Raw genomic sequence first — 24,399 nt, 5'->3', positions numbered from 1 at the left:
ACCCTCACCCTTGGAATTGTTTGTAAAGACATTAGCACACATCTTTCTTATCATGGCTAATCCCTCCCTTGGTGATCCCTGCTCCCGTCAGGGGAGCCTTAAAGGGCCCGAGCCCCTGCCCGGCGCCTCCCTCTGACCCGAGGGACCCGGTGGGAGCTGCCTGGGGTCGGGGGGCCCGGGCATCTCCTGAGCTGCGGCTCCTTGAGCAGGGCGGGCGCCACGTGGGGGGCTGCGTGCAGGCCACGGGCTTTTTAAAATTACATTCTTAGAGAATAAACACCACCCGAGCTGCGTGGAGACCCCAATAAAAATGCCTCTAACACGCGTAGGCTGCCTGTTCTTACGCGGCAGGAGGAAGGATAATGGCGGGGCGGGCCTACAGCTCCCGGCACGCCGCGGGGCCGGAACTGCCGGTCGTGGCGTGCCCTGACTAGCGGCGTTGCGGGCGCTGGTCCCGGCTGTGCCGGCTCCCATGGCGGCGGTGCCGCCGCCGGTCTACGTATACAGCCCGGAGTACGTGACCCTCTGCGACTCCCTCTGCAAAGTGCCCAAGCGGGTCAGCGCCGCGGCGGGGGCGAGGGGGCGCGGGGAGCACAGCGGTGAGGCCCGGGCGCGGGCAGCCGGCGCCCGGCACGGCGGTAGGAAAGGAGGAAGCGGGGGAAACTCCCGGCGAGAGGAGTGTGGGGTTAGAGCGGGGATGGCTCGTCTGTGCGTTCACATCGCCCCTGGCACCGCGGGCTTGGACACTGAAGCGACAATTCCCTTTCCCGGGAGGCCGTGCGCGGCTGTGCTTCTGCCCGGGACACCGGAAGGCCCTTTCACACGGTATGGGCACGGGCCGGAGAAGGGACCCGGGCAGGGAAAGTCGCTGCTGGGAGGAGTCTGAGCCACACCTCGTCTGCGAGTCCTTGGGCCCCTGGTTGCTGGCTTTATGTTTCCTGCTCTCACAGTCTTATTCTTTTCTTTAGGCCAGCATGGTGCATTCACTGATTGAAGCATATTGCTTGCTTGACCAAATGAAGTAAGTGCTCCCGTTTCTGTGAAGGAATGTTTTAGTCTCCACTAAGGTTTGGAAGGTGCTGAGTAACTTCAAGTTTCACACTGTCCCTGCTGGTGGTGTGATTATAGGAGCCCTCACTGTGTGTATTTGCGGGATTAAAGGAAAATGTTTGTTTTGCTACATGGACACGATTACAGTAATTGTGGCAGGTGTAATTTATGGTTACCTCCTGGTTTGGTGGAGCACTTATAGCCTTGTGCTTTCTCTACAGAGTGTGTATCACCCCCATGCTTGAGACTCCTGAGTAGGGTGACAGTCTTGGTGCTGCTCCAGATCCACTGATCAGTCAGTGCTGATGCAGAGAGGGACCATATTGTTTAGGTGCATTGTAATATATCTGAGAGACTTTTTGTGAGGTCTGCGTGCTATTCAGGAGAGAAGACCGGATGAGATCTGGGGCAGAGAAGTGAGGTACCTGCTGCCTCATTCAGCTCTTGACGCTGGGGCGTCAAGGTGAAGGGAGAAATAAGAAAGGCAGAGCTCAGTCCCTCTTGTGAAGCTTCTCCTAAAATCTTAGAAAAAATGTACTCCAGTTCAGCACAACCAGAAGGTTTTTTTGAGACTTCTTTTTTAAAAGAATTTTTTTTTCTGGTAGAGTGTGCTTGGGAAATGACTGCAGGCATCATTATAGAGCAGACCTGAAGGACTGTTTGCCCTTGCATGGGATCGGAAGCATCAGGGCCAGCCTGGAGCTGGGAGCTTCCTATGTTCTTCCTGTAGCAACGGAGCTGTGCTGCACTGCCTGTGCGTGCTCCCACTGTCCAAGTTTTGGGGAGGGTTCAGTGTGTTGCAGGATTTGTTTAGGCATACTGCAAAGCACCCAGACCCAGGAAGGTGCTGTGCAAGTTGCTTGGAACAGTGACAGTCTCTGCTTTGGTGCAGGTTACAGCATGTGAGAGGCATTGCACAGCTCCTGATCTAGGCTGAGGTCCTGCCACAGGGCTCTGCTGGGCCTGGGCATTTCCCTCCATTAGTTCCTCTGTGTTAACTGAATGTTGGATATGCTGGGGAATGCACAAACAGAGAGAACATGCAGAACAGGGAAAAAAAACTTGAAGCAAAGTGGGAAGGTTAATACAGGCAGCACCTGCAGTGTTCTTCACAGGGGTGGGCGCCCCAAACCACGGGCATGGCCTGCTCCAGCTCAGCTGGGTGGCTTTCTAACTTGAGTGACAGCCCAGTGCAAGAAGAAGAGGGAGTTTTGTTTGCTTTTACAACAGTAACAGCCAAAAGAAGGCTCTTATTTTAAAGGCTAAAGCTGGATATTCCAGCTGAACACTGGATCCTCTTGCCTTGATGTGATCCCTTCTTCCTCTCTGCTTAGGATAGTCAAGCCAAAAGTGGCCTCCATGGAGGAAATGGCGAGTTTCCACACAGATGCTTACCTGCAGCACCTGCAGAAGGTCAGTGAGGAGGGGGATGATGACCACCCGGAGTCTGTGGAGTATGGACTGGGTAAGGATGCACATCTTAGGCAAGAGATTAATTGAGTGCCAGGGCCAGGATGCTTTTTGCTGGAGCTGCAGTTAGAGGGGTGAGCTCAGGGGGATGCTGGACTTAGTTTTGAAAGGAAACATTCTTTAACGGGGTGTTGCTGAACCCCAGCAGTCATCTGACAGGCTGGCACTTTCCCTGGTGCCAGCTGAGGGTAGAGCTAGCCTCACTTTGCTGCTCTGTATAGCTTGGCCTGTCTCTTGCTGACTGGGTTGCTCTGCTGCTCTGAGGCTCTGGAATGGGATGGAAGACCCTGATGCTGCCCTCGGGCTGGAGCTGGGACTGGCTGCTGCAAGCCTGCTGTGGGGAGGGCATGTGTGAACAGTGGCCTGGAGCTGTAGTGACCAGAGCAGCTGCAGAGCAATCTGGTGACTTCCGTGTGGAGCAGAGGGCTCTTGCCCTCCTGGACCTAAGACAGCTTGAGAAATGCAGCAGGTAAAGCAGGTGAGATGGCTATGGGCAGTTTTGGTATCAGGAATGGGAAGAGCGACCCAGAACTGAGGCAGAGTTGCAGATTCTTTGCTGCTCTCATGAGTGTGCCTTAGACTTTACATTCCTGAAGCTGCTCTGTCTACAGGAAGACAAGCAGCCCTGATATCAAGCTTTGTGGGCAACAGCTGCACGGAGGCTGCTGTAGGACTAAGTGGAGATCGTATTACAGACATAGACCTACAGTTTATCTAGGCTTGGCTAGTTTGTGGATGTCCATTTTTAGGGAAGAGGTATGTCAGTGACCATGCCAGGGTCTGGTCAGGTAGACAGAGACTTGAAAGTAGTTTTTTTTGTGAGATTGGTGTGAGGAACCAGTAGGTTCAGCAACCCAGGCACACAACTCAAAGTTGATTCAGGACACATTTTTAAACGAACTGAGTGCAAGAAAACATTTGGATTGTTGCTTTTTGTAGTGGGTTGATTTTTGTAGTGTGGTTGGGGTTTTTATTGCTAGGTGCTTACCAAGATACAGTCTCTCTCCCCCTCAGTGGGGGGGGAGGGAAGAAAATCCAGTGGAAAAGAACATGTAGAGATAATAACAGGGAGGTGAGTCTCCAGTTACTGTCACCAGCAAAAGCGACTCTACATGGAAAAATTAATTCAATTTATTGCCAATTAATAATGGAGTAGAATAGTGAGAATTCAAAATAAAACTGAAATCACCATCCCCCTCATCCAGCTTTCTTCCCAGACTCAGCTTCACTCACTGCTCTTCTACTTTCCCCCTCAAGCAGTGTAAAGGGACAAGGAATGGGGGTTGTGGTCAGTTCACACCTCTCTGCTGCTCCTTCCTCTTCACTCTTGCCCCATGTGTGTGTGGGGTCCCTCCTGCAGGACACTCTCTTCCATGAACTTTTCCAGTGCTAGTCTTTCCTATGGGTAGTAGTTTTTCAAGAACTTCTCCAGTATGGGTCCTCCATGGGGTCAGTTCTTCAGGAACAGGCTGCTCCAGCCTGGATCTGTCTTGAAGACTCCAACAAAAGGAATGTGCTTCCCCTGGAGGAAAAGGCCTGTTGTGTCTGAGGTGCAAACTCTTACATGGACTCTTACCTGCAGGTTACGACTGTCCAGCCACTGAAGGGATCTTTGAGTATGCAGCGGCTGTGGGAGGAGCCACCATCACTGCAGCCCAGTGCCTGCTGGATGGCAAGTGCAAAGTAGCAATTAACTGGCCTGGAGGGTGGCATCATGCAAAGAAGTAAGAAAGCAATTCTTCCGTTGCGGTTTCTCATCTGGTGTCTGAACCCTGCTTCCCAGCTCCCAGCTTCCCTGAGAACCCTCAGGGCACAGTGATCTAGTTGGGAGAGAAAGCAAGGTGTGAGGGAAGGCAGGAGATAGAGAGGAAGGAAACAGGGGGCAGGGCAGAGGCCTGAGAGGAGGCAGGTCACTGCCCAGAGCTGGTGCTGTCACTGTCATGTGCTGCAGAGCAGGTCTGGGGCAGGTGTACTCACACAACATCTCAGCCCATTTCCTGGTGGGCACTTGGCTGCAAATGGCTTCAGCTGCAGCTTGCTGTGGAAGGAGACTTGCACTCAGCAGAGCTGAGCTCTCGCTCTATGCAGAACTGATGTCTTTTGGGAAATCTCCTGTTATATTCTGTCTGGATTGCATGGCTTAAAAAATGCCTGCAATGGAAAAAGTCTTAGCAGTGTTGCTGCTGCTGAGCTATTAGCACTGTTCTGGGAAGCAAAGAGTCTGTTTAAAAATAGGCATTTAATACTCACCAATCCCAAAGGAGTCTTCCCAGTCACCCCAGTAATTTGGTGTGTGATGGTTCAGGGTAGATGCCAGTCCAATGTGAAAGTCCAGTCAGACTGACTCCAAACTGCAGGTGCTTGATTCTAGGACCTGTGTCCTAGCAAAATACATTCCTTTTGTCAAAAACCAAAATACATTCCTTTTGTCAAAAACACCTGCTGTCTGGTGGTTTAGTTTCTTTCCAGGGTCCTAAAGGTAGGAATGACCTGGAGCTTTGGAAGCTCTTGGTTCAGAGGATGCCTTTGGGGTTGAGAGTAAGATGCTGAGTAAGTGCCTTTTCTCAAGGCAGCCTCACCCTCCGTTCTGGCAGTGATACTCAGAACTTTGCTGGGTGGATTTAGGGCAGCAGAGGGGAATCCCAAATGCTGGTCCTGAACTGCAGCTCCGACACTGCTCTGCTTTTGACTGAAGTGGTGTCCTGCTCTGCTTTGAGTTTCAGAGATGTGTATTACTGCATGGACAGAGGGCTCAAGACAAGCTTCCTTGTGGGCTGTGAGGGAGGGGAGAAGTACATAATCACAGTTGAGTCAGATTTTCAGGATACCTGTTAACACCTCCATTTTCAGCATTACCATAAATGAAGAGAGTCACTGGAAAACACATGTGCTCCATGGCACTTGCAGAGAGTGAAAGCGAGTGTGGTTGTGCCACTCCTGGCTTGCTCCTCACTGTTCCCAGCTGTTGCTGAGCAGGAAATATCAGAGAGAATGAGCTGAGTGCTGTGACTGGAAGTCAAGAGGAATTTCCCAGAGGTGCATTTTGTATCCTGATATAATTTGTGGAAAAGGAATTTGGGTACTCCTGTTGCCAAGTATAAAGCTTCGCTTTAAAATAGCTATCCAGAGCAGATTTAACTTAGCATGTGGACTGGTGCTAAGTGGTGAGGGAGACTTCACTTTGGAGTGAGGCTGGAGTAGCGGTCAAGAAACTTTCTTGTTCCTTTGATGCCAGCAATTAAGCTGTCCCTGATTAATGTCAGTGATATATCTTTACATGGTACACCTGTCCTCTGTTTAGCTGCTGGGACTCTCTGGCTGAGCCCAGGAGCTGTATCTTGAGGACTGCATGTGGGACATGCCATTTGCATTTTCCTGGGAAGAGAAAGGAGGGAGTTACTTTGGCAAGAGGCTTAACCTTCATAGCCTGAGACTTTAAAACAGCAGGAGAATCCTGTGACTGGCTTGGGCCTGCCTTTCACTGCCAGGACCATCCCAGGACTTGTGACCCAGACAGCAGGGATGGAGTGGCTGCCTATCTATGCCAGTCCAGAACTCACAGGAAAATTGCCAAGGGGATGTCCTCTTGCCTCAGAGAGAGTGGGTTTGAGTCAGGTGGCTCTGAACTTCTTTAAAATGTCTCAGGTGCAGAAAGCTAACATTTTATTTGTTCAACAGCGCAGTGGTCAGAGGTACCCTCCTCAAACCAGTGTCTTTCTGCAGAGCTGACTGATGCTTACCCAGCTGCCAGAAAGCCCAGAGTTGAGAAGCAGTTGGCAAGCAGTCCTGTTCTCTGTGCTTCCCAGCCATGCTTTGAACTGTTCCTGACCCGTCTCTTGGTCACTGCTGGGCTGAGTTTTTGTACTCCTCTGTGCCCCTGTGAGGTGGACACTTGCAAAGCTAAAGTGAGAATGCTGAAATCAGTGGTGATTGCATTGGCAATATTCAATGTCACACACATTGTTTTCACAGGGATGAAGCTTCTGGTTTCTGTTACCTGAATGACGCTGTCTTGGGGATCCTGCGACTGCGCCAGAAATTTGACCGCATCCTTTATATTGATTTGGATTTGCATCATGGGGATGGTAAGGCCCAGCAAAGGCTGCAAACAGCACAGCTGCACAGACTCAGGAGGGAATGGGAGAAGGCAAGGCCTATCTGCACAGCAGGGGTTTACTTGCTGCAACAGCCATGGCTTCGGCTCCTTTCGGTGCAGTGGAGTTCCCCCAATCTATTTATGCCTTGTCCTGCTTTACAGACTTGCCCAATGCTGCTCCTCAGACTTCTCTTGTGGGTCTGGGCAGAAGTCTTGTACCTAAAGCAACAGATAATGTGTCCCAGTCTCCCATCCTGGCAGAGCAGTTGGTGTCAGGGTTTAATTGTTAAAGTGTCCATAGCAAGAGGGAAGTAGCCAGTAGTAAGTGCTGCTTTTAAAAGAAGGCTTGATACTATAAATCTAGAGGCAAAGCTGGCCTTGCCGAAACTGCTCCCTCCTTCAGGGACATTGTTTCTACCCCATTTAACATTTCCTGCTCTCCTAAATTTTATGACGTGTTTAATTTTGTTCCATTTTCTCCCTGTATTTGGTTTCTGTTAAGTTTCCTATTATTTCTTTTTTCCCTCTCCATGCCCGCTGTCTTAATAGTGTCTTTAAGGAAAATGCACGTTGAACCACAGCAGCATTGAGAAAAAGCAAGAGAGCCCAGTAGCACTGGTTCTGATCAGAGCCAGGCTCTGGCCAAGTGAGCCCTGCTTGGATCCCTCTCCCAGCTTCACAGGCCTAGCAGCACAGGCAAGTGCTGCAACCATGGGTAGTGACGTGAGATATTCAGATCCATTCAGTACTGATTAGCACGAGACCTGCCAGATTCGTAGCAGTTGTGATCTTTGCTGCAGTTGAACTCCAGTCTCTGTGGACTGAAGACGTATTGAGCCAGATCTGCATTTCTACTTTGCTTATGGTGCTCCTTCTCTGCTTGCTGCCTGTGTGTATCAAGCAACTCAGTGTGTTCAGACTGTCATTTATATAAATGATGCGTGAACGTTTTTTTTTTTTTCAATTTCCTAATAGGAGTTGAGGATGCCTTTAGTTTCACCTCGAAGGTCATGACTGTTTCTCTGCACAAATTTTCACCAGGATTTTTCCCAGGCAAGTTGAACTTGTGAGGTTTGTGCTCATTTGGTTCACACGTCACTGGTGAGGCCTCCATAAAGACAAGATGTAAAAGCATGTCTTGCTGTCTCTTCTCACGACCCAGGAAAAGGAAAGAGGGGGAGCTACATGTTTTGCATTTCCCCCTTTCTGGTTGTAGCTGAGCTCTAGGCAGAGTTCCTTTGATGCTGCATGGCAGAATTGGGTGAAGGATAGAACTGGGTCACTCCACCCCACCTTTCTTGGTGGTGGCAAGTGGACTTCTTCATACACATGCTGAATGTCCTGGCTCTCATCGTGCCTTTGAGACACCCCACGCGTCTCTTGCTGCTGCTTTACTTTCCCTTCTAATTGGGGTGTTTCTCTTGTGCAGGCACTGGTGATGTGACAGATGTTGGCCTGGGAAAAGGTCGCTACTACAGCGTGAATGTGCCCATTCAAGATGGCATCCAGGATGAAAAATATTACCAGATCTGTGAATCGTAAGCCCTCTTGCTCTTATACAGCTGGCTTGGATGGGATTTTAGAGAGAGAATAAGATACTACACAGCTTAGTGTTTTTAATTACAGTCCTTTCTTAAGCCTTGTCCCTTCCCCTGTTGCAGCCTTTGATTACAATGAACATGGACTCTTAAGTTGTCAGAGGTCTTGTATGAATCCTTAGACAAACTGAATATACAGAGACATTGTGGGTGGCTGGAGGGGTCTCTGCCGTGGGTTAGCCTGTCTCCTTAGATACACCTCCACAGGTGTCTATCTAAGAAGAGACTGAGAAGTGACAAGTATTTTTTAGCTGTGGACTTAGGGCTAGATGTTTTTTCTTCAAGTAAGTGCTCTGAATTCTGACTGTGGAACATATGCTTGGGGCTTAGCTAAAAGCATTTTCCTAGCACCTTCTGTCTGTGCTGGAAAAATAAAAGGCTGTAGGCTGAATATCTGACAGTGACAGAGCTGCCTCCTGGCAGTCCCCTGTGTCCTTCAGATGATGGTGGACCTCACAAGCTGTTGCCCATGTCAAAACTGGGCTGCAGGTCTTGTTCTTTTCCAGGGGAGAGGAGTCTCAGTGCAGGGCTGCAGGATGTGGTAGCATGTCCACCTCTAACACTTGAGGGCGGAAACCTCTCTAAACTTGTAGGCCAGTAGGGCAGTCATGCAGGGGGCCATGCCTCCTGTTGGCTTATTGGTGCTTGCCATTGCTGGGGCAGAGCAGCCCTCTTTGTGCTGGAGGACATGCTTTCAAAAGGCAGCTCTGGGGTCAGGAACCCATTCAGGAGGAGCCTGCTGCGTGCATTCACAGCTGAAGGACATCATAACTTACAATAGATTTCAAGCTGTGTAGAGCTGAAGCTTCTGCAAAGAGACTTAGAGATCTCTGAGATCTATCCTGGCTGGGAGGCAGTCCATGGACATGACCATGGATGTCTCATCCAGCTGTTGTTTGAGGGTAATTGCCCGTATTTCCCAAAACCACAATGGGCTTGAAGCATGAAGCTCTGTCCAATGCTGGTTTTTGCAGGCTGACTACATCCAGCACAGAGCTTCTCCTCATAGTTTTGCCTCAAGAGCCATACAGGAGAGAGGAGAGTAAGACCCTAGCCAGTCTTCCTCTGTTTCTCCTGTCCTCTCCTGGCCTGTCCTGGTGAGAGGTGTCTGAGAGTTCAGGGTGGTTGTTTTGCCAGACCCTGACCTCCACTATAACTTTCACAGGGCAGAAAAGCCCCTGGACCATCGTGCAGCCAAAAGGCAGACTGTAAATGTGGAGTTTGATGCTACCACTAAACTGGTGAGGACTAGATCCCCCTCTGCCATGTTATCATGTTTGCATTCATCAGCCTTTTGATAAGTGCTCTGAGAGCTAAAATTGCTGTGGAGGTAGAAGGCTCAGAGCAGAGGCTGGGAGTAGAGGTAGTGTAACTGGTGTGAGTTGGGTGGAAGCAGAGAATGCAGAAACCCTGAGAGGCATTGGTTTATCTGAGTGACCAGGGCCATGCCACCAGCATTCCTCTGGGCTGTGCTGGCAGTAACTGGACTGCTTCTCTTCTCTCTAGAGTGCTGAAGGAGGTGTATGCTGCCTTCAACCCTGATGCAGTTGTGCTGCAGCTGGGGGCGGACACCATTGCTGGAGACCCCATGTGCTCTTTCAACATGACACCTGAGGGAGTGGGGAAGTGCCTTAAGTATGTCCTGCAGTGGCAGCTAGCAACTCTTGTCCTGGGAGGAGGTGAGTGCATCCTGCTGTTCTCAGAGAAATGTGTTTGTCCTCCTGTGACCCTGCCTCGAGTGCCTGCCTGCCCTTGGGCTCAGGACTGGCAAGGGTTTAGCAGGGTGACTGCTGGGCAGTGTCAGGAGGATGCACTGAGGCATAATACTCTTTTCTCACACCTGAAATCATTTATACTGACAGGTGCAAGTCTCAGTACTGACTCAGATCTTGAGTTAAAAGCTGCATGGCTCCTCTGGAGAAGAGGAGAGGCCAACAAACTGACCCTGACTTCTCAGTGACATCTCTGATTCCCATCTCTACTGATCAGCCCTTTGGCGCTTCACTTTAAAAGTGAACACTGTGTTCCCAAACCTACCTTGGGCACCTGGTGATGAATGGTTTCATTAAGATTCAAGCAGGGGCTTGGGACAAGGCCTGCAAGATACAGCAGGGCTCTGATACCCAGTGAAAGCTAAGCTGGACTTTGTTGTGTTGCCTAATCAGCTGCTTGTTCAGTGGGGAGAGCACAGGACAGGTGTTATATTAACAGAGCATTTCAGAACCACAAAAGCCCCTGTGTGCCAGGGAAAGCCCCTGAGCTCCATGACTGGAGCCGGAGCAGTCTAGGTGTTGTCCTTTTTTAGATGGGGAAATCATGTATAGCATATTAAGGCTAATATTTAATGTGCCTGATGTCCTTTGTTTTGGAAAGGTTATCAGTGTTCAGTCCTGCTGTGGCTTGTCTGTGAGTGTGCTGGAGATGTCACCTGTCAAACAAAACACAAAACTTCTGTTAAAAAATGAGGATCAACTATGTGTCACTTGTGAAAACAGCAAAGGAGTGTCCACCACTGGAGCATGTGGAAGCATTTGAAGTGGAAATTGGGGGAGGAGTAAAAAAAAAAAAAAGCAGGGAAAAAAACCCACTGCAGACAGAAGGGAATATCAGAATAATATGGTCTGTCTTGTCAAAGTGCTTTTCTCCCTTTACTCTTCTAGTCCTCTGTTCTGGAAAAAAACATACCTGAGTCTCTTGCAGGATTGCTTTCAGCTAAGGTTTCTCCTTGTGGGCTCATGTTCCTTTACCATGTAGGTAACCATTTCTTGCTCACTGTGAAATCTCATTTCAGTGTAAAACAGTTGCAAGTTATAGTGATGAGTTTCACATTTGTCCTTTCAAACATGACGGTGCTGAAGAGCTCACCAGGGTATGGCTGGGCATGTGTATTTTGCTTCATAGGTCAAAGGCTGGTATTAAAAAGGAGGAAGCCCCCATTTCTGCTGCAGCCTGCTACTTGAGAATGGCTCTTCTTGTTGCCAGGAGAGAGTTGAGCACATGGGGTTGTGAGCTCATCCTGACTCTGAGATGGTGGCTGGAGGACTGGCCTCTGCCACGCTGGTTGTAACTGGGGTTCAGTTTGAGTGGTCTGCTCTTGCATACACTGTCATTCAGACTTGGCCTTGTGTAGCCAGCAGGTGCAGAAGGCAGGTTTTGGGCATGGCTTGAGTGGAGGAAATAGCTGAACTCATGTAACCTGCACACAGTGGTTTCATGATTTGTTCCTTCCACCTAAATCTCTTTTTTTCTTTTCCCGTTCCTCACTCTTCCTCCTCAAATCCCAATTCTTGCTGGAAACAGGAGGTTACAACCTTGCCAACACCGCTCGCTGCTGGACATACTTGACTGGGGTCATCCTTGGGAGAACACTGTCCTCTGAGATCCCTGATCATGAGGTAATGCTTTGAAAAACCCGTCTCCTTGCAGAAGAGCCAGTTGTTCTGCCTAATCCACACAGCATCCTTGCCACACAGTCCTGTTTTGTGAAGACACTTATGTAGCAGTATGGTTGGTGCTCGTGCCCAAAACCAGAGGCTGTCTGCAGCTTTCTGTGAGGGGTTTAATGTGCCCGTAAACTCCAGTCTCAGATAGTAACAGAGAGGATGGGCAAAAGGATTACGTGGTTTCCTCAAAGAGCTCTTTAGGATGTGCCTTTTGCCTTCTCAAGGCTTTAATTTTTTTTTTCAGCTGAAGTTTGAGTGACCACAGTGCCTGTTGCTCTGCTTTCCTCGTCCTCCCCCTGAGGGTTCTGTCTCGTGACCAGCAGTGTCTGGTAAAGAGTAGCCAGGGCCCAGCACATTCCAATAAGTTGCTTCTCTCTGGAGTTGACACAGAATGCACCTTGCAAATATTCTGTCACTATATTAGGGTCCTGTAGTTGTACAGGGATGAACTTCCAAACCACTGGAGCAGAGAATTCCCCAGAAGCTGGCCCGTTTCCTCCCATTTTCTATGCTTCTCATGACTGTCCACCCTTGGGGCAGATCTCTGAATGACCTTCCTAGAAATCTCTGTCCTGACTCTCAACATGGTTTGAACTCCACTGACTCTAAACATGTTATCAGCTGTACTGAGGAGACACATAAGAGACATAGCAACCATAGCAACAAGAACATACTTTCTGTAACATCCAAAGAGAATTCAAAATTCTTGAAAAGCTGTTGTAACAGGCCTGAAGGAGGAAGAGGGAGTGACAAGTTGGGAAAAATCATCCTCTCCTGTTTCTCCCTCAGGCCGAGTACTATTATTAATGGACTAACAAAGGTAGTGCCTAAGGTAAGGGTAGGAGAGGAACACTGAATACACATCCCAAATGACCCTCCTTGCCATTGTTATAATTTCATAAACTGGTATCACAGAGTACAGCAACAAAACAGTCCTGATCCCTCTCCTGCTCTGAAAAATATCATCACAAGGAACACATATATGCTCACACATACATACCACACCCACATGAACAGACCAAGCAGCATTGTGACCAGTGGTTCTCTACCTAATATGAACAAATGCTTAGAATCAAATTTGTTTCCATACTGGGCAGCAATTAAAGTTGTCTTAGGAATGGTACTTTCCAATTTAGTGCTCCTGCTAAGAGCATGAACAATTTACTAAATAATAACAGTGACAATACTAATGACAGAGGGAACAAGAAAACAAAAAACAATTCACATAGAAACACCCCTGCCCCCTGACAACAGACAAAACCGCATGGCTTCCTCTGCCACATTATTTAAGCTGGAAGGAATCCCTTCTGTCTGGAAGAGTCCCTTTCCCCTGCCCTCAGCAATGATGAGAGATGGTGTAGAATAACCTCCGTGTCCTGGCCATGCCTCCTCCCAGCTACTCTGAAAACTGACCCTGTCTTGGCCAGACACAGTGGCTCACAGTAACCTGTGATTCTGCGTTAGCACATCGACCCCATGTGCTGCAGATTTCCTGCATGCTGTCTGAGCACTCAGCCAGGAGAGACACAGTATCCTTCCAGCACACTGATTTTTCCTTTCCCAGGTGTTTCACAGTCATGTCAGTGCAGTGTTCAGCAGGATGGGAAGTGACAAGTAGGATATGTGATTACAGCACTTGAAATTTAATAGTAAAAAAATCCCATTTGCAGGTATCTGTGTGTAAAATGAGTGTCAACAGCTTTCCCAAATAAAGCATTGGGATAGACATTTGACTGCTTTTTGGTTGCTTCACTGGCTCTGCTTCCCATCCCTTGAACTGGGAAGCGGTTGAAAACTCCAGGTGGACACAGACACTGCTGAAGTACCACCTTGATGTAGTGAAGTTACATGTGGCCCTTAGGTAGAGAAATGTTTTTTTGCCTTTTTACAAACAGGAACCCATGGGGAGCCCTCTGTCTAGCCTCAGCCTTCAGAGACCTCTCTGTTGATTTTCCTCTCCTCCTCCCTGCAGTTCTTCACAGAGTATGGTCCTGATTATGTGCTGGAGATCACACCAAGCTGCAGACCAGACCGCAATGAGCCACAGAGAATTCAAGAAATTCTGAACTCTATCAAAGGTGTGTTTGCTTCAGGCTTACAGGTTTTTTTAGAGAGGGCTTCAGAAAAGCTTCTTGGAGCCTTTCTCACTGACTGGAAAGATGAACCACATTCACGTGGCTGCTCATTAGTGCAGTGTCACTGGCCTCCCACATCCCTTGGGATTTTCAGGGTTGGTGGTACAGAGTAATGGGTTCCTGTAGCAAAAGTTGCCATTGCCTTTGCTCTGGCTGGGTAGGGGAGCATGGGGCCTTGTCCTTTTTGGAATCATAGAACAGCCCAGGTTCTAAGGGACTTCAAAGATCACCTAGTCCAAACTTTTAGTGGGAAAGGGATCATAGACAAGATTACCTAGCAAGTCATGTCCTGAAAACTTCTGACAGTGAGGCCGCTACCTCATCCCTGGGGAGTTTCCGCCAGTGATTGATTGTTCTCGCTGTAAAAAAAAAGCACTTAAAATAAGGTGAAACTTCTCCTGGTGCAACTCACACCTGTTGTCCCTTGTCCTCTCCATGTGCCTCCTTGTGAAGAGAGAGCTTCTGTCCTCTGAAGCCTACAGAGCAGGCTTCAAGTACTAGATTACTGTGATGAAGTCCCTCCTAAGCCTTCTCTTCCACAGGCAGAGTCTCTCCTCATTGGGCAGGTTCTCCAGCATCTGATCACCTTTTTGGTCCTCCTTTGGACCCTCTCTGCTCTGTCCATGTCTTTCGTGATTTGTGGGGATCATAACTGGACACAGTACTCATCATTTGTCTGATGGACCTGGAATGAGATAATCCAGTTTTTCTTAGTAATGCTCCTACACAGGCTGCACAGGATATAGTTTGCTTCACTCCTGCAGCAGCACACTACTGGATCCCATTCAGCTTGCTGCCTATCAGGATCCCCACATCCATTTCCACAAAGCTGCTTCCCAGTCACACAAATCCCAGCCTGAACTGGCCACCTTCTATCTCAAGAGCAGGACCTTGGTTTTGCCTTTGTTAAACTTAAAACTGTTATTTGTAGCCCAGTCTTCCAGCCTGTCCTACTCTCTTAAGATACCTCTTCCTTCTGACCTGTTCACCGCAGCACCCAGTTGGGTGCTGTGGTTGTTTTCAACCCAGGTAATTTACAATGTTGAGCAATATGTATCAGTATCGGTCCCTGGGGGACCCCACTTATGACAGGCTGCAAGACAATGTAAAGTCCCTTGATCACCACCCATTGCTAGCTCCCTCCCTATCCCCTTTGCAGACGACCCATCCAGTCTGTGTCTTTCCAGCTGGTCCAGGAGGAGGCTGTGGGAAATAGCTTTCTGGAATTGGAACAGGTCTCCAGCAGGCAGGACTTGAAGCTCTTCAAGTCCAGGACAGGCAGCTCGGTGAGCTCTGCCAGCTCCAGCACTGAAACTCATTCAATGCCCTTACCCATCTGTCTTGTCTCTCTCTGCAAGAGGGGCTCAGAGCAGCATGATGGGGCTTGGCACCCCTTTTCTGCAGTGTGCTGGTGTTAGAAGTAGGATAGGAAGTCCAGTGGCTGTGGATGCCTTCAGGTGTCCATTACCAAGCACAGGCCAATCCTAGGGAGAGGGCATCCCTTCCCTGGGAAAATGTCCAAGAGGGCAGGAGGAACAGCATCACTCCAGAGCTGGAAGGGGTGGGGGAGGGCTGTGCACTCCTGTCTGTGAATCCAGCCTGAAAGAAGGACAAGGCAGCAGGGAGTGAGCATGCCCATCTCGGATGCTGGTCCATAAATCCCGAAGCAGCATTCAGCATAGTGAAAGCATTGGCAAGGTCCCCTTGTGGTAATTTCCAAAGCTTGGCTCAAATGAGGGCAGCAGCCTCTGCAGAGGGAGTGAGGGGTCAGCAGGAATTGAGATCTGTGCTGAGGCTGGAATTCCCATATCATGGTCTAGTCCATCAGGCATGGGAGTGGCACCCCTTGCCAGGTCACTCCATCAGGCTAAAATATCAGTGGAAATACCCTTTTTTTGCTTCCTTTTGTTTGCAGGGAATCTGAAGCACGTTGTTTAGCAGAAAAGGAAGGCTCAGGCAAGAGCATTTCCTGTGGGGAAGACAGCATATTTATGTGAACAACTGATGAAATTTGTGGCTGCAGGGAATCTTTCAAAGAAAGTACTGTTGGTTGGTTAACTTTTTTTTCTCTTTAAAGAAGAAAAGCTGCCGCATGCCACAAGCTCTGTGGCTCTTCCCAGGCAGGAGTGTGGGCCCTCCAGCCACAGCCGTCCAGTGCTGGGAGAGCCTCCCTTGCTCCTTTCCCCTTCCTTTTTTAACACCACAGTTTGTTCTCACAACTGCTTTTAAATGTATTTTAAGAGAGGAGCTGCTCAGAGCTGTGAGCCCTCCCCAGCTGGAGCCCAGTGCTGTGTTACCTACTTGGCAGGGCCACAGCCTCAGAGCTGCCCACTTGGGAAGTAGAGCCTGAGAGCTACCCTGGTTGTGTTTCTTACCCACAGAAAGGCATAGCCATTGTGGTTTTAACTGGGAATTTTTAAAAAATAAAATACTTGAAATACTCCTCCAGCTCTTTCCTTTCTTCTTCCACCCACCCTGTCTTGCCAGTGCTCTTTTCCACAGCACACCCCCCCTCCCCCTTCCCACCTACTGCAAAGCCATTTGTGAGCTCCTGAAATCCTGCACAGAGGGACCAGAGCCTGGAGAGCCTCTCAAGAATGTCAAGGGCGATGCAGGGCGTTGTGGCAGCTCCTCTTCTGGGAGATCTTGGATGAACTTCCAGATGCTCTGGTGCCCCATGAGAGCTGCCACGAGGTGTCTCAGCAAGGCAACAGGTATACAGGTATCTGGAGCAGAACTCTCCCAGTGCCAGGAGCCATGAAACCTGGCCTCTGTCGCCCTTGTCACCTCATTCTCCTAGCCCATGGACTTTTTATTGTGCTGTTTTTTTATAAAGATGCCTAGTCACTGGAGGAAAGCATATTTCCTGTGGCTTTAATTAGATTATGCTGGAAGAAACAGCAAGACAAAGGGGTTCCCAGCCTGGCCTTGGCTTTGTTTTTTGCTCTGTTGTTTTTCACTGCTGATTGAAAGAACAGGAAATCTGGTATGGAGACAGGTCAGCAGGATGTGGCTCCCATGACTCCTGACCTCTTGCCTGCTTCCATGTACCCCTGGCACCTGGTGTCGTGTGCTGTGGTGAGACCAGTCTTGTGTGGTGACCACTGGCAGAAAGCTGCTGCTGCCATTGCTCTAGCAAAGGATCCCAGTGCCCTGGGGAGATGTCAGGATTTGGGACTGCCCATCCAGGGAAAAATGCGAGGAATGAGGGAGTAGAGAAGCTGGCCAACTGCTGCCTCTGACCCACCTCGGGGCCCCATGTGCTCTGTCCCCACAGCAGGTAGACTGCCCTTGTGAGAGCTGTGGGAGCTGTTTCAGGAACACAGTTGGGAAAATAAACAATAGGAAACCCCACAAGTGTCAAGGGTTGTGGCTTTTAGGTGAGATGCCTCTTGGGTTGAAATCCTCACATTCCCTATCCAGAGTGGGATGGCCGTCTTGCCGCCCACGCAAGGGAGCCAAGCCGGAGCGCCGTTCCAGTCCCTCCCTGTCGGGCACGTCGCTGTACCAGACCCGCCTGGGGCAGCCCGCGTTCCTCTGGGCGCTGCAGTGTCCTCGTGGACGCCGGAGATGAGCTGTTGACAGTCCCCTCCCCGGGGCACGAAGGACCTCTCGTGGTGGCGATCCTGCGCTGCTACCCTTTCGGGGCCGAAGAGATGCCGGCGGTAGGGACTGCGCCTGCTCCCCGCCCCTGTGGTCCCCCAAGGCGGGTCCGAACCTCCTTGTGGGCCATCTTGTGCCTGCAGAAGTTCCACGTCCAGACCCGCGCCCCGGGGAGACTCTGGAGCCCCCCGGAGCCCGGCTCGCCGCTCGCCTAGGGCTTGGGGACGCAGCCGCGGGGAGCCGCCCCCTCCAGGCTGCTGGCCCCGGCCTCATCGACTCGGACCCGGCCGACAAGGTGCTCAGGTCGCTGGTGGTGGAGCTTGGCCTCAGCAGGGCGGACGAGCTGCCGGAGCTCTGGCTTGGTCACCACGAGCTCGACTCCCGGTCGGACCTGCCGGTCGGAGCGCGGCTGGGGCGGGGGCCTCCTACCTCACCTCACCAGTGAGCAGCGTCCCGGCGCCCCGGGCACCAGCGCAGCGGCAGCGGGGAACGCTCGACACCCGGCCGAGTGTGGGACGGGGCTGGAGGAGGAGCTGCGGCCGCGCTGCCCGTCCTAAAACGCGCCGGCGTCGCTGTGGGCCCGACGGGCGAGGCGTCTCCAGCCGCCGTGTAATGAAATCCGGAAGGATCGTTGTTCCCACGGCTGTGCCCTTTGTCCATTTCGGCGAAGGACATTGTGTGAAGCAGCCCTTGATGGAAGGAGAGTGGGCCCCCCAAAGCTCCAGTGTGTCTTCTCGGCTTATGATGTTCCCATCCTTGTTGTTGTTGAAAATTATACAACTTTCCTAGTAACTTTTCTAGTTAAAATTTTTAATGAATTGTTTTAATCAATCATGAACAGTGTAATTTTCCACCGTAGCCAAGCACTTAGCAAGGTTTTTCATAAACTGCTATTGTAGGAATGCAGGTCAGGAAAATTACTAAAACTTTTAAGTTTTGCTAAGCCAACTTTGATACACTTAATTGGACTAAGCATGGGAGAGTCCAGCTGAAACTGGACTCATGGAATGCAAAATTTATAGTCTGCAAGAACATTTTGCATGACCCAGAAATAAAGAAACTAACAAAGACAATTCAGCAATTGTCTTATCTGGGAAAAAGATAGTAAGATAATGTTATAGATACATATTATAACAGCGGCTTTTCACTAATATTAAAATGGATTTATATGTGGGATGTTAAAGTAACTTTCTAACAAAGATTGTTTTTATTTCTGTTGTTAATTAAACTTAGACATAGTAGTGAAAGAGCTATGCTTGTGTTAAAATGCCTGCTTGGATGAAATAACATCCAGTGAACACAGGATGAGGACACCTGCTACAGATATGCCAACGATCAGCACTCACCGTCTGAAGGCAGTGTGGATCAAGGCCCAAAACCAGGAGATGATAAGAATGGATTAAAACCACAACCAAGGAATCTGCATGCTCTAAAAAGGCAGACGCAAGGAGGAGCCCTGCTGAACAGTTCTTGGAACATGTAAACTAGTTTGGGGAAAATGTTTACTATGCATAAGGGCCTATGAATATATAACAGGCTGATGTAACAGAAAGGTATTTAAGTGGTATCCCCAAAGATAACTGTGTGGTCTTGGCTGAGTGCCAAGATGCAGCCAGCTGAAATAACCTTTGCCCTGTGGTCCTTGTCTCTTAGTGCCCTTTATTAAACTTTTTAAATTTTCACAGGAGAGTGAACAGATTTTTCACAGATCATAACGACTGAAAATGTAGGCTCATGAGCATGAGAAGTAAGAAATCTGTAACCAGTAGAAGATAAAATACTAATTAATGAAGAGAACTATGTATTTTATAGCAAATGAACATTAATTGCTTTGCATAAGTAATGAAAAGTTTTGGAAGTGTGCAAAGTGTGTAAGTTGCAAGTGTGTGTGATAGGTGGAGCTCCCTCTATTCACCCAGCACTCTGAATAAAGTAATGCTGCTTTCTAATCTAAACGTAGAGTTTCATTTATCCCGACGTTTTCGGTGACAGAGTCACCCTGGGGGATGGGACCTCTGTCCCAGCCACACCCTGCTACGGGAGCGATGCTGCGGAGACGTGCTAGGTGTGGGGCTGTTGCGCTTACCGGGCTGCCTGGCAGGATGCGGGAGCCTGGGACTGTCCCGGGGACTCCGGAGCATCGTGGGGACACGTCTGCCGCCCTGGGGAGGGCAGCTGGGACCGCTTGACCCCCGAGCCGCCTTCAGTAGTGGGCGCTAAGGCCGGGCATCAGGTTTGGGGCTGCGTGGGGTCCCAGCTCTACCCGGGGAGGGGCCGCGGCAGGGGGGAGACACAGGTGTGGGAGGGCAGGTGTGGGCAGGGAGAGGTCCGGACACAGGTGTGTTATCCCTGGCTGGGCTCTCCGAAACCGCAGGGCCAGAACGTAGCGGGCTGTCCCATGCCATCAGCTATAACCGGGATGACCACAGCATCCGGCTAGGAGCAGGGAGTCCCGGAGAGCCGTGTCCCGGAGCGGGGTGTCCCCGTCGGGGTCGCCGGGAAGGGACGAGCTGTCCCGATCTGTCGCCTCGCGAGCGGCTCGGGACCTCCGAGCCTCCAGGGGGAGACGCATGTCACTGCCGCCATGCTTTGTACTTCCGCGGCGGGCCGGAAGCACCCGCCCTTTCTCGGCAGAGCGCAGCCATGGTGAGAGCGCGGTGGTGCGGCTCCCCGCCGCCATCCGCCGCCATCCGCCGCTCACCGCGGGCTGTGGCCACCCTCCCTGCGCGACAAGCGCGGGAGGGAGCTCGGCGCTTGGGTCTGGGGGACGGGAGTTGGAGGGAGCCGGGGAGGGATGGCTGGGGGGGGCAGGGCCTGGCGGCGGCCCGTAACACACCGCTTAACACGTCCCGTCCTGTAGGCCCGCGGCCCCAAGAAGCATCTGAAGCGCGTGGCTGCACCTAAGCACTGGATGTTGGACAAGCTGACGGGCGTCTTCGTGAGTGCGGGCCTGGTTTGGGTTAAAGCTGGGGTCGGGCGTGGGTTTGGGGTTCAGTCTGGGGTCGGAGGTGGGGCCTGGGGTCATGGCAGCCGCAGTCACATCAGGAGAAGTGTTCGGGTGCTGCGTGGGGCCGGCCGTGAACAAGGGCAGTTGGAAGCGGCAGGAGGTAGGGTCTTTGTGGATAGCGTTCGTGTTCCCCCGTTTGCGGAGGATGTGATAGGGTCGTTGGATGTACTCTTTTAATCTGTCTATTGTGCTTTTCCACCTCCGAGTTGAGATGGATGGTTGTGCTCTGTTGGGGACTGTGCTCTGTGAGGCTGGCAGGACTTAAGGAGACTACTGTGAATACCAAGAACAGAGAGCTTGAGCCGGTCGCTGGGTCGCTGCCTGCGTGGCAGCTGCGCTTTGTGCCGCTGCCCTTCCGTGGTCTTGCGGGAGCTCTTGGCGCTATGGTTTCCTTCTGTGGGGTGGTTGATGCTGCTTGAGCCTCCAGCAGAAACTTTCTGTCGGCAGGCTCCCCGCCCATCAACAGGCCCACACAAACTGAGGGAGTGCCTTCCCCTTATCATCTTCCTTCGCAACCGGCTGAAGTATGCTCTGACGGGAGATGAGGTCAAGAAGATCTGCATGCAGAGGTTCATCAAAATAGATGGCAAAGTCCGCACCGACATCACCTACCCTGCAGGCTTCATGGGTGAGTAGGGTTGGGGCAATTCCTTAGGCAACTCTTCTACACTGGAAGGAGAGTGTTTTGTAGGGCTGGCATTATTTGAGGGGTAAGGTTTCCCGGCTGGAGTTAAAGAAAATATAAGCAGTGGTTGCTTAGTTTGGAATTGTGCACTCCAGTGAGTACCATACTCATATACTTGTAGCCTGTAAGTGCCTGCTTGACCTGAGTACCTTGCTGTTCAGATTCCAGCCTTCAGCAGTTTTTGCTAATTTGCAGTCTGTTGCCTGCAAAAGATTGTGAGTGTTTCCTCAAGGGTAAATCCCAGCCTCATCAGTCACATCCTAAGTGTTGTTCAGCAGTTTCTGTTTCTTTTTAAGCGTGAACTTCATCCTAAGTTAGGGTCTTGGGTAGTGAGCTGATAACAGCTGCTGTTATATTTCCCTGTCTGCAATCAGATGTCATCAGCATTGAGAAGACAGGTGAGCATTTCCGCCTGGTGTATGATACCAAGGGCCGGTTTGCTGTTCACCGCATCACACCTGAGGAGGCCAAGGTGAGGAGCTTTGATGGTGGTGTAAGGGTGGGCCCACTTGGGTTTGGTTGGGGCAGTCCTTCCTCTTTGGTATCTCCTGAATGAGAGCTGATGTCTCTCTTCTCTGACAGTTGAGGCCATGTTGCACTTGGGATTGGGGCACTCAGAGTTGTGGTGAAGCCTGTGTGTGGGGGGGGGAGATCTCCTTGTTACATTGAAGTAGTTCACAGATGGCTGTAGGGTCATTGTCTGGTGCCGGAGATGATGCTGTTGGCATCAGAGAATTTTGGGGTGGAGGGGAGTCTTGGCTTTGCCAGCTAACAGTGACTAGAAACATGGAACTGTCTGTGGCAAAAAAGCCTTGAACTTCTTCCCAGAGCAACAAAACTGCGTACTCCCCCCAGATGCTGGGGAGCAACTTCCTCATGCATTCCTTAACTCAGGCATGGTGTTCCTCAGCTGCAGTGCCGCTCTCTGGTTTGCATCTCCTTCTTTAAGGCAGGCTGTGCAGGCACGCAGCTGTGTGGATGGCAGAGCTGGCTGTGCTGGAGCCAACTATGGTGTAGTTCTCCTTGTGATGTTCTTCTCTGATGACTACTCTGTGTTGATCTGTGAGGTCCAGAGAGGCCTGAGGGAGTTAGGGTGATAGGCAGGAGAGAAATCAGTGCCCTTGAGGGGACAGATCTCTGTTCGGTCCTGGAGAAATGCAGCCTCTGTCTCTGTTGTGTTCCATAGGCTTTGGGGAAAAATAAGGGAACTGTCCTGGTAAAGATTTGGCTGTGAAAGTGCAGCCAGTGTTTGTGGGGAGGCTGAAGCTCAAGGTGGGCTGCTACTGCCAACAGCAAAGGTGTTTTGGTGTGGGGCTGTAGCAGAGCTGCTTGGCAGCTGTTCAAAAGTAGTTACTGAGGCAGGTCACTCCGTGGGCTCATGTGTAAGCCCTGAGTGTCTGGGTGTTCTGCTGGCTGGTGGCTCTTTGGAGTACAAGAGTTCCCTAGTCCAAGGTACTGCTCGCTGCCTCAGCTGAGAGATGTTGGGTTTTGTTTGCAGTACAAGCTGTGCAAGGTGAGGAAGATCTTTGTGGGCACCAAAGGAATCCCTCACTTGGTCACTCATGATGCCCGCACTATCCGCTATCCAGACCCCCTCATCAAGGTGAATGATACGGTCCAGATTGACTTGGAGACAGGCAAGATCACAGACTTCATTAAGTTTGACACAGGTAGGTCTTGCATCACATTAAAGCCCTGTACCCTTCCCCGCCGCGGAGAGCAGTCAAAGTTAAATGCTAGGCATATTTGTACTGAAGTAGAGAGGCAGCGGTGTCAACCTTGAGAAGGGGTTTGTTTCCCAGGAGCATGTCCACCTGGAGGTGGAGCAGGGGATTCTTCCTGCAGTGGGAAACATTTCACAGGGACTTGGCAGTTCTGAGGCGCCAGGTAGAAGCAGCGAGCTGGTGGAGAGGTGCTTCAGCTTGTCTTTTGGTGATGAGAGACAGTTTCAGTCACAGAGCTGTGAGCAGTGCTAGCACGGGTGGGATGGGAATGTTTGGTAATGGGCAGAGAGCCCAAGTGGAAGGACTTCACAGCACTTATCACACCTGTGGTGCCAGCTCTTATCACACCTGTATTCCCTTACTCAGGTAACCTGTGCATGGTGACCGGCGGTGCAAACTTGGGCCGTATTGGGGTGATCACCAACCGGGAGAGGCACCCTGGGTCATTTGATGTGGTTCATGTGAAGGATGCCAACGGCAACAGCTTTGCCACCCGGCTGTCCAACATCTTCGTTATTGGCAAAGTAAGGCTGTGGAGGTGCCAAGTGGGGGGGTTCTCTTGAGAGGGGCTCTCTCTTGTGAGGAGCTGCTGGCTGAAAGAGCCTTGCTGTTTCCTTGGGCAGCTGTCTTCCCACACAGTGGAGCTTCAGTGCTGGCCTCAGTTCTGACTCGGCTCCCTGTATTTTTCCTGCTCTGGGAAGGGGAAGAAGCATTTGCAACTTTAGCAATGACTGTGTTTTCAAGAAGCAGCCCTGAAACCGTAGACCTGGGGGCTGACCAGTGCTCAGACTTGGTGTGATCTGAGCAGCTGCTGTGACTCCGAGTGCCCCCCAGAAAACCTCTGCTGTTTTGCCATCCCTGAAGACTCTTTGTTGAGGTTATGGAGGGACAGTGTTTTGGTTTTGGCTGAAGCGCATTCTTCATGGATGTGACTGAAAGGCAGCTGTAGACCTGTGCATCCTTGGCACCTTCCTTAGGGGCCTCTGCTGCACCAGTGCCATCACCATGTACACCTGACCCAGCATGAGCAGGGGTGGGCTTGTGCTGCTTTCCCCCTTAGAGAGAGAGAGCTGTGTTGCTGTCTGGATTTCCTGATGTGAAGTGGTTTCTTCTCCCTTGCTGCAGGGCAACAAGCCATGGATCTCCTTGCCCCGTGGAAAGGGCATCCGCCTGACCATTGCTGAAGAGAGAGACAAGAGACTGGCGGCCAAGCAGAGCAGCGGATAAAGTCCAGCTCAGGCTGGCTCTGGTGCTGTCAGTGTGTTAATTAAACTGTTTACTACATGGCTCTGACTGCTGGGGAGTGTTCTGGGGCTAGGGTGGGGAGCCATGCTGCCAGTGCCAGGCCCTGCTCCCCACAAGGTCCTGCTTCTCCTGTCTGAGCAAGTACCACAGCCTTATTCCAGAAGGGCAAGGAGGAAGGGTGGGAGAGCCTTCAGACTGCTCTGTCTGTCCCTGCAAAGGTGTTTGCACGAACGCTTCTGGATGTGCAGGAGGAGCAAGGACATGGGGAGAGCTAGCTGGGCTCTCCTGTAGTGTAGTGCCAGATCAGTTTGAGGGGCTACCCCAGCTTTGTTGGCTTCAAGGG

General features: G+C 50.9%; 2 protein-coding genes across 5 annotated transcripts; both read left to right on the top strand.

Annotated features, from left to right (window-relative positions):
* The first annotated feature begins 418 nt into the window (after positions 1 to 418).
* Positions 419 to 19,350, top strand: HDAC8 (histone deacetylase 8). 4 transcript variants are annotated; one of them, XM_063170184.1, is made up of 11 exons: positions 419 to 556; positions 969 to 1,021; positions 2,385 to 2,515; positions 4,103 to 4,244; positions 6,493 to 6,605; positions 7,592 to 7,669; positions 8,046 to 8,154; positions 9,721 to 9,893; positions 11,515 to 11,609; positions 13,630 to 13,735; positions 17,216 to 19,350. In XM_063170184.1, exons 1-11 carry the CDS (start codon positions 473 to 475, stop codon positions 17,608 to 17,610), a joined length of 1,479 nt encoding a protein of 492 aa, XP_063026254.1. In that variant the 5' UTR covers positions 419 to 472; the 3' UTR covers positions 17,611 to 19,350. The 4 variants fall into 4 exon arrangements, with proteins under 4 accessions (XP_063026254.1, XP_063026255.1, XP_063026257.1 ...); XM_063170185.1 differs by having other exon boundaries at positions 425 to 513; XM_063170187.1 differs by lacking the exon at positions 17,216 to 19,350 and adding an exon at positions 15,708 to 16,235 and having other exon boundaries at positions 451 to 556.
* A 651-nt stretch (positions 19,351 to 20,001) lies between these two features.
* Positions 20,002 to 24,097, top strand: LOC134425529 (small ribosomal subunit protein eS4). Its single transcript, XM_063170188.1, has 7 exons — positions 20,002 to 20,041; positions 20,256 to 20,333; positions 20,850 to 21,030; positions 21,462 to 21,559; positions 22,586 to 22,757; positions 23,178 to 23,335; positions 23,937 to 24,097. Exons 1-7 carry the CDS (start codon positions 20,039 to 20,041, stop codon positions 24,036 to 24,038), a joined length of 792 nt encoding a protein of 263 aa, XP_063026258.1. The 5' UTR covers positions 20,002 to 20,038; the 3' UTR covers positions 24,039 to 24,097.
* Positions 24,098 to 24,399: the final 302 nt, after the last annotated feature.

This window comes from Melospiza melodia, chromosome 16 (genome assembly GCF_035770615.1).
Source record: "Melospiza melodia melodia isolate bMelMel2 chromosome 16, bMelMel2.pri, whole genome shotgun sequence".
NCBI classification, from domain to species: domain Eukaryota; kingdom Metazoa; phylum Chordata; class Aves; order Passeriformes; family Passerellidae; genus Melospiza; species Melospiza melodia.
Note: the sequence above shows the minus strand (reverse complement) of the source record. Positions and strands in the feature narration are given on the sequence as shown.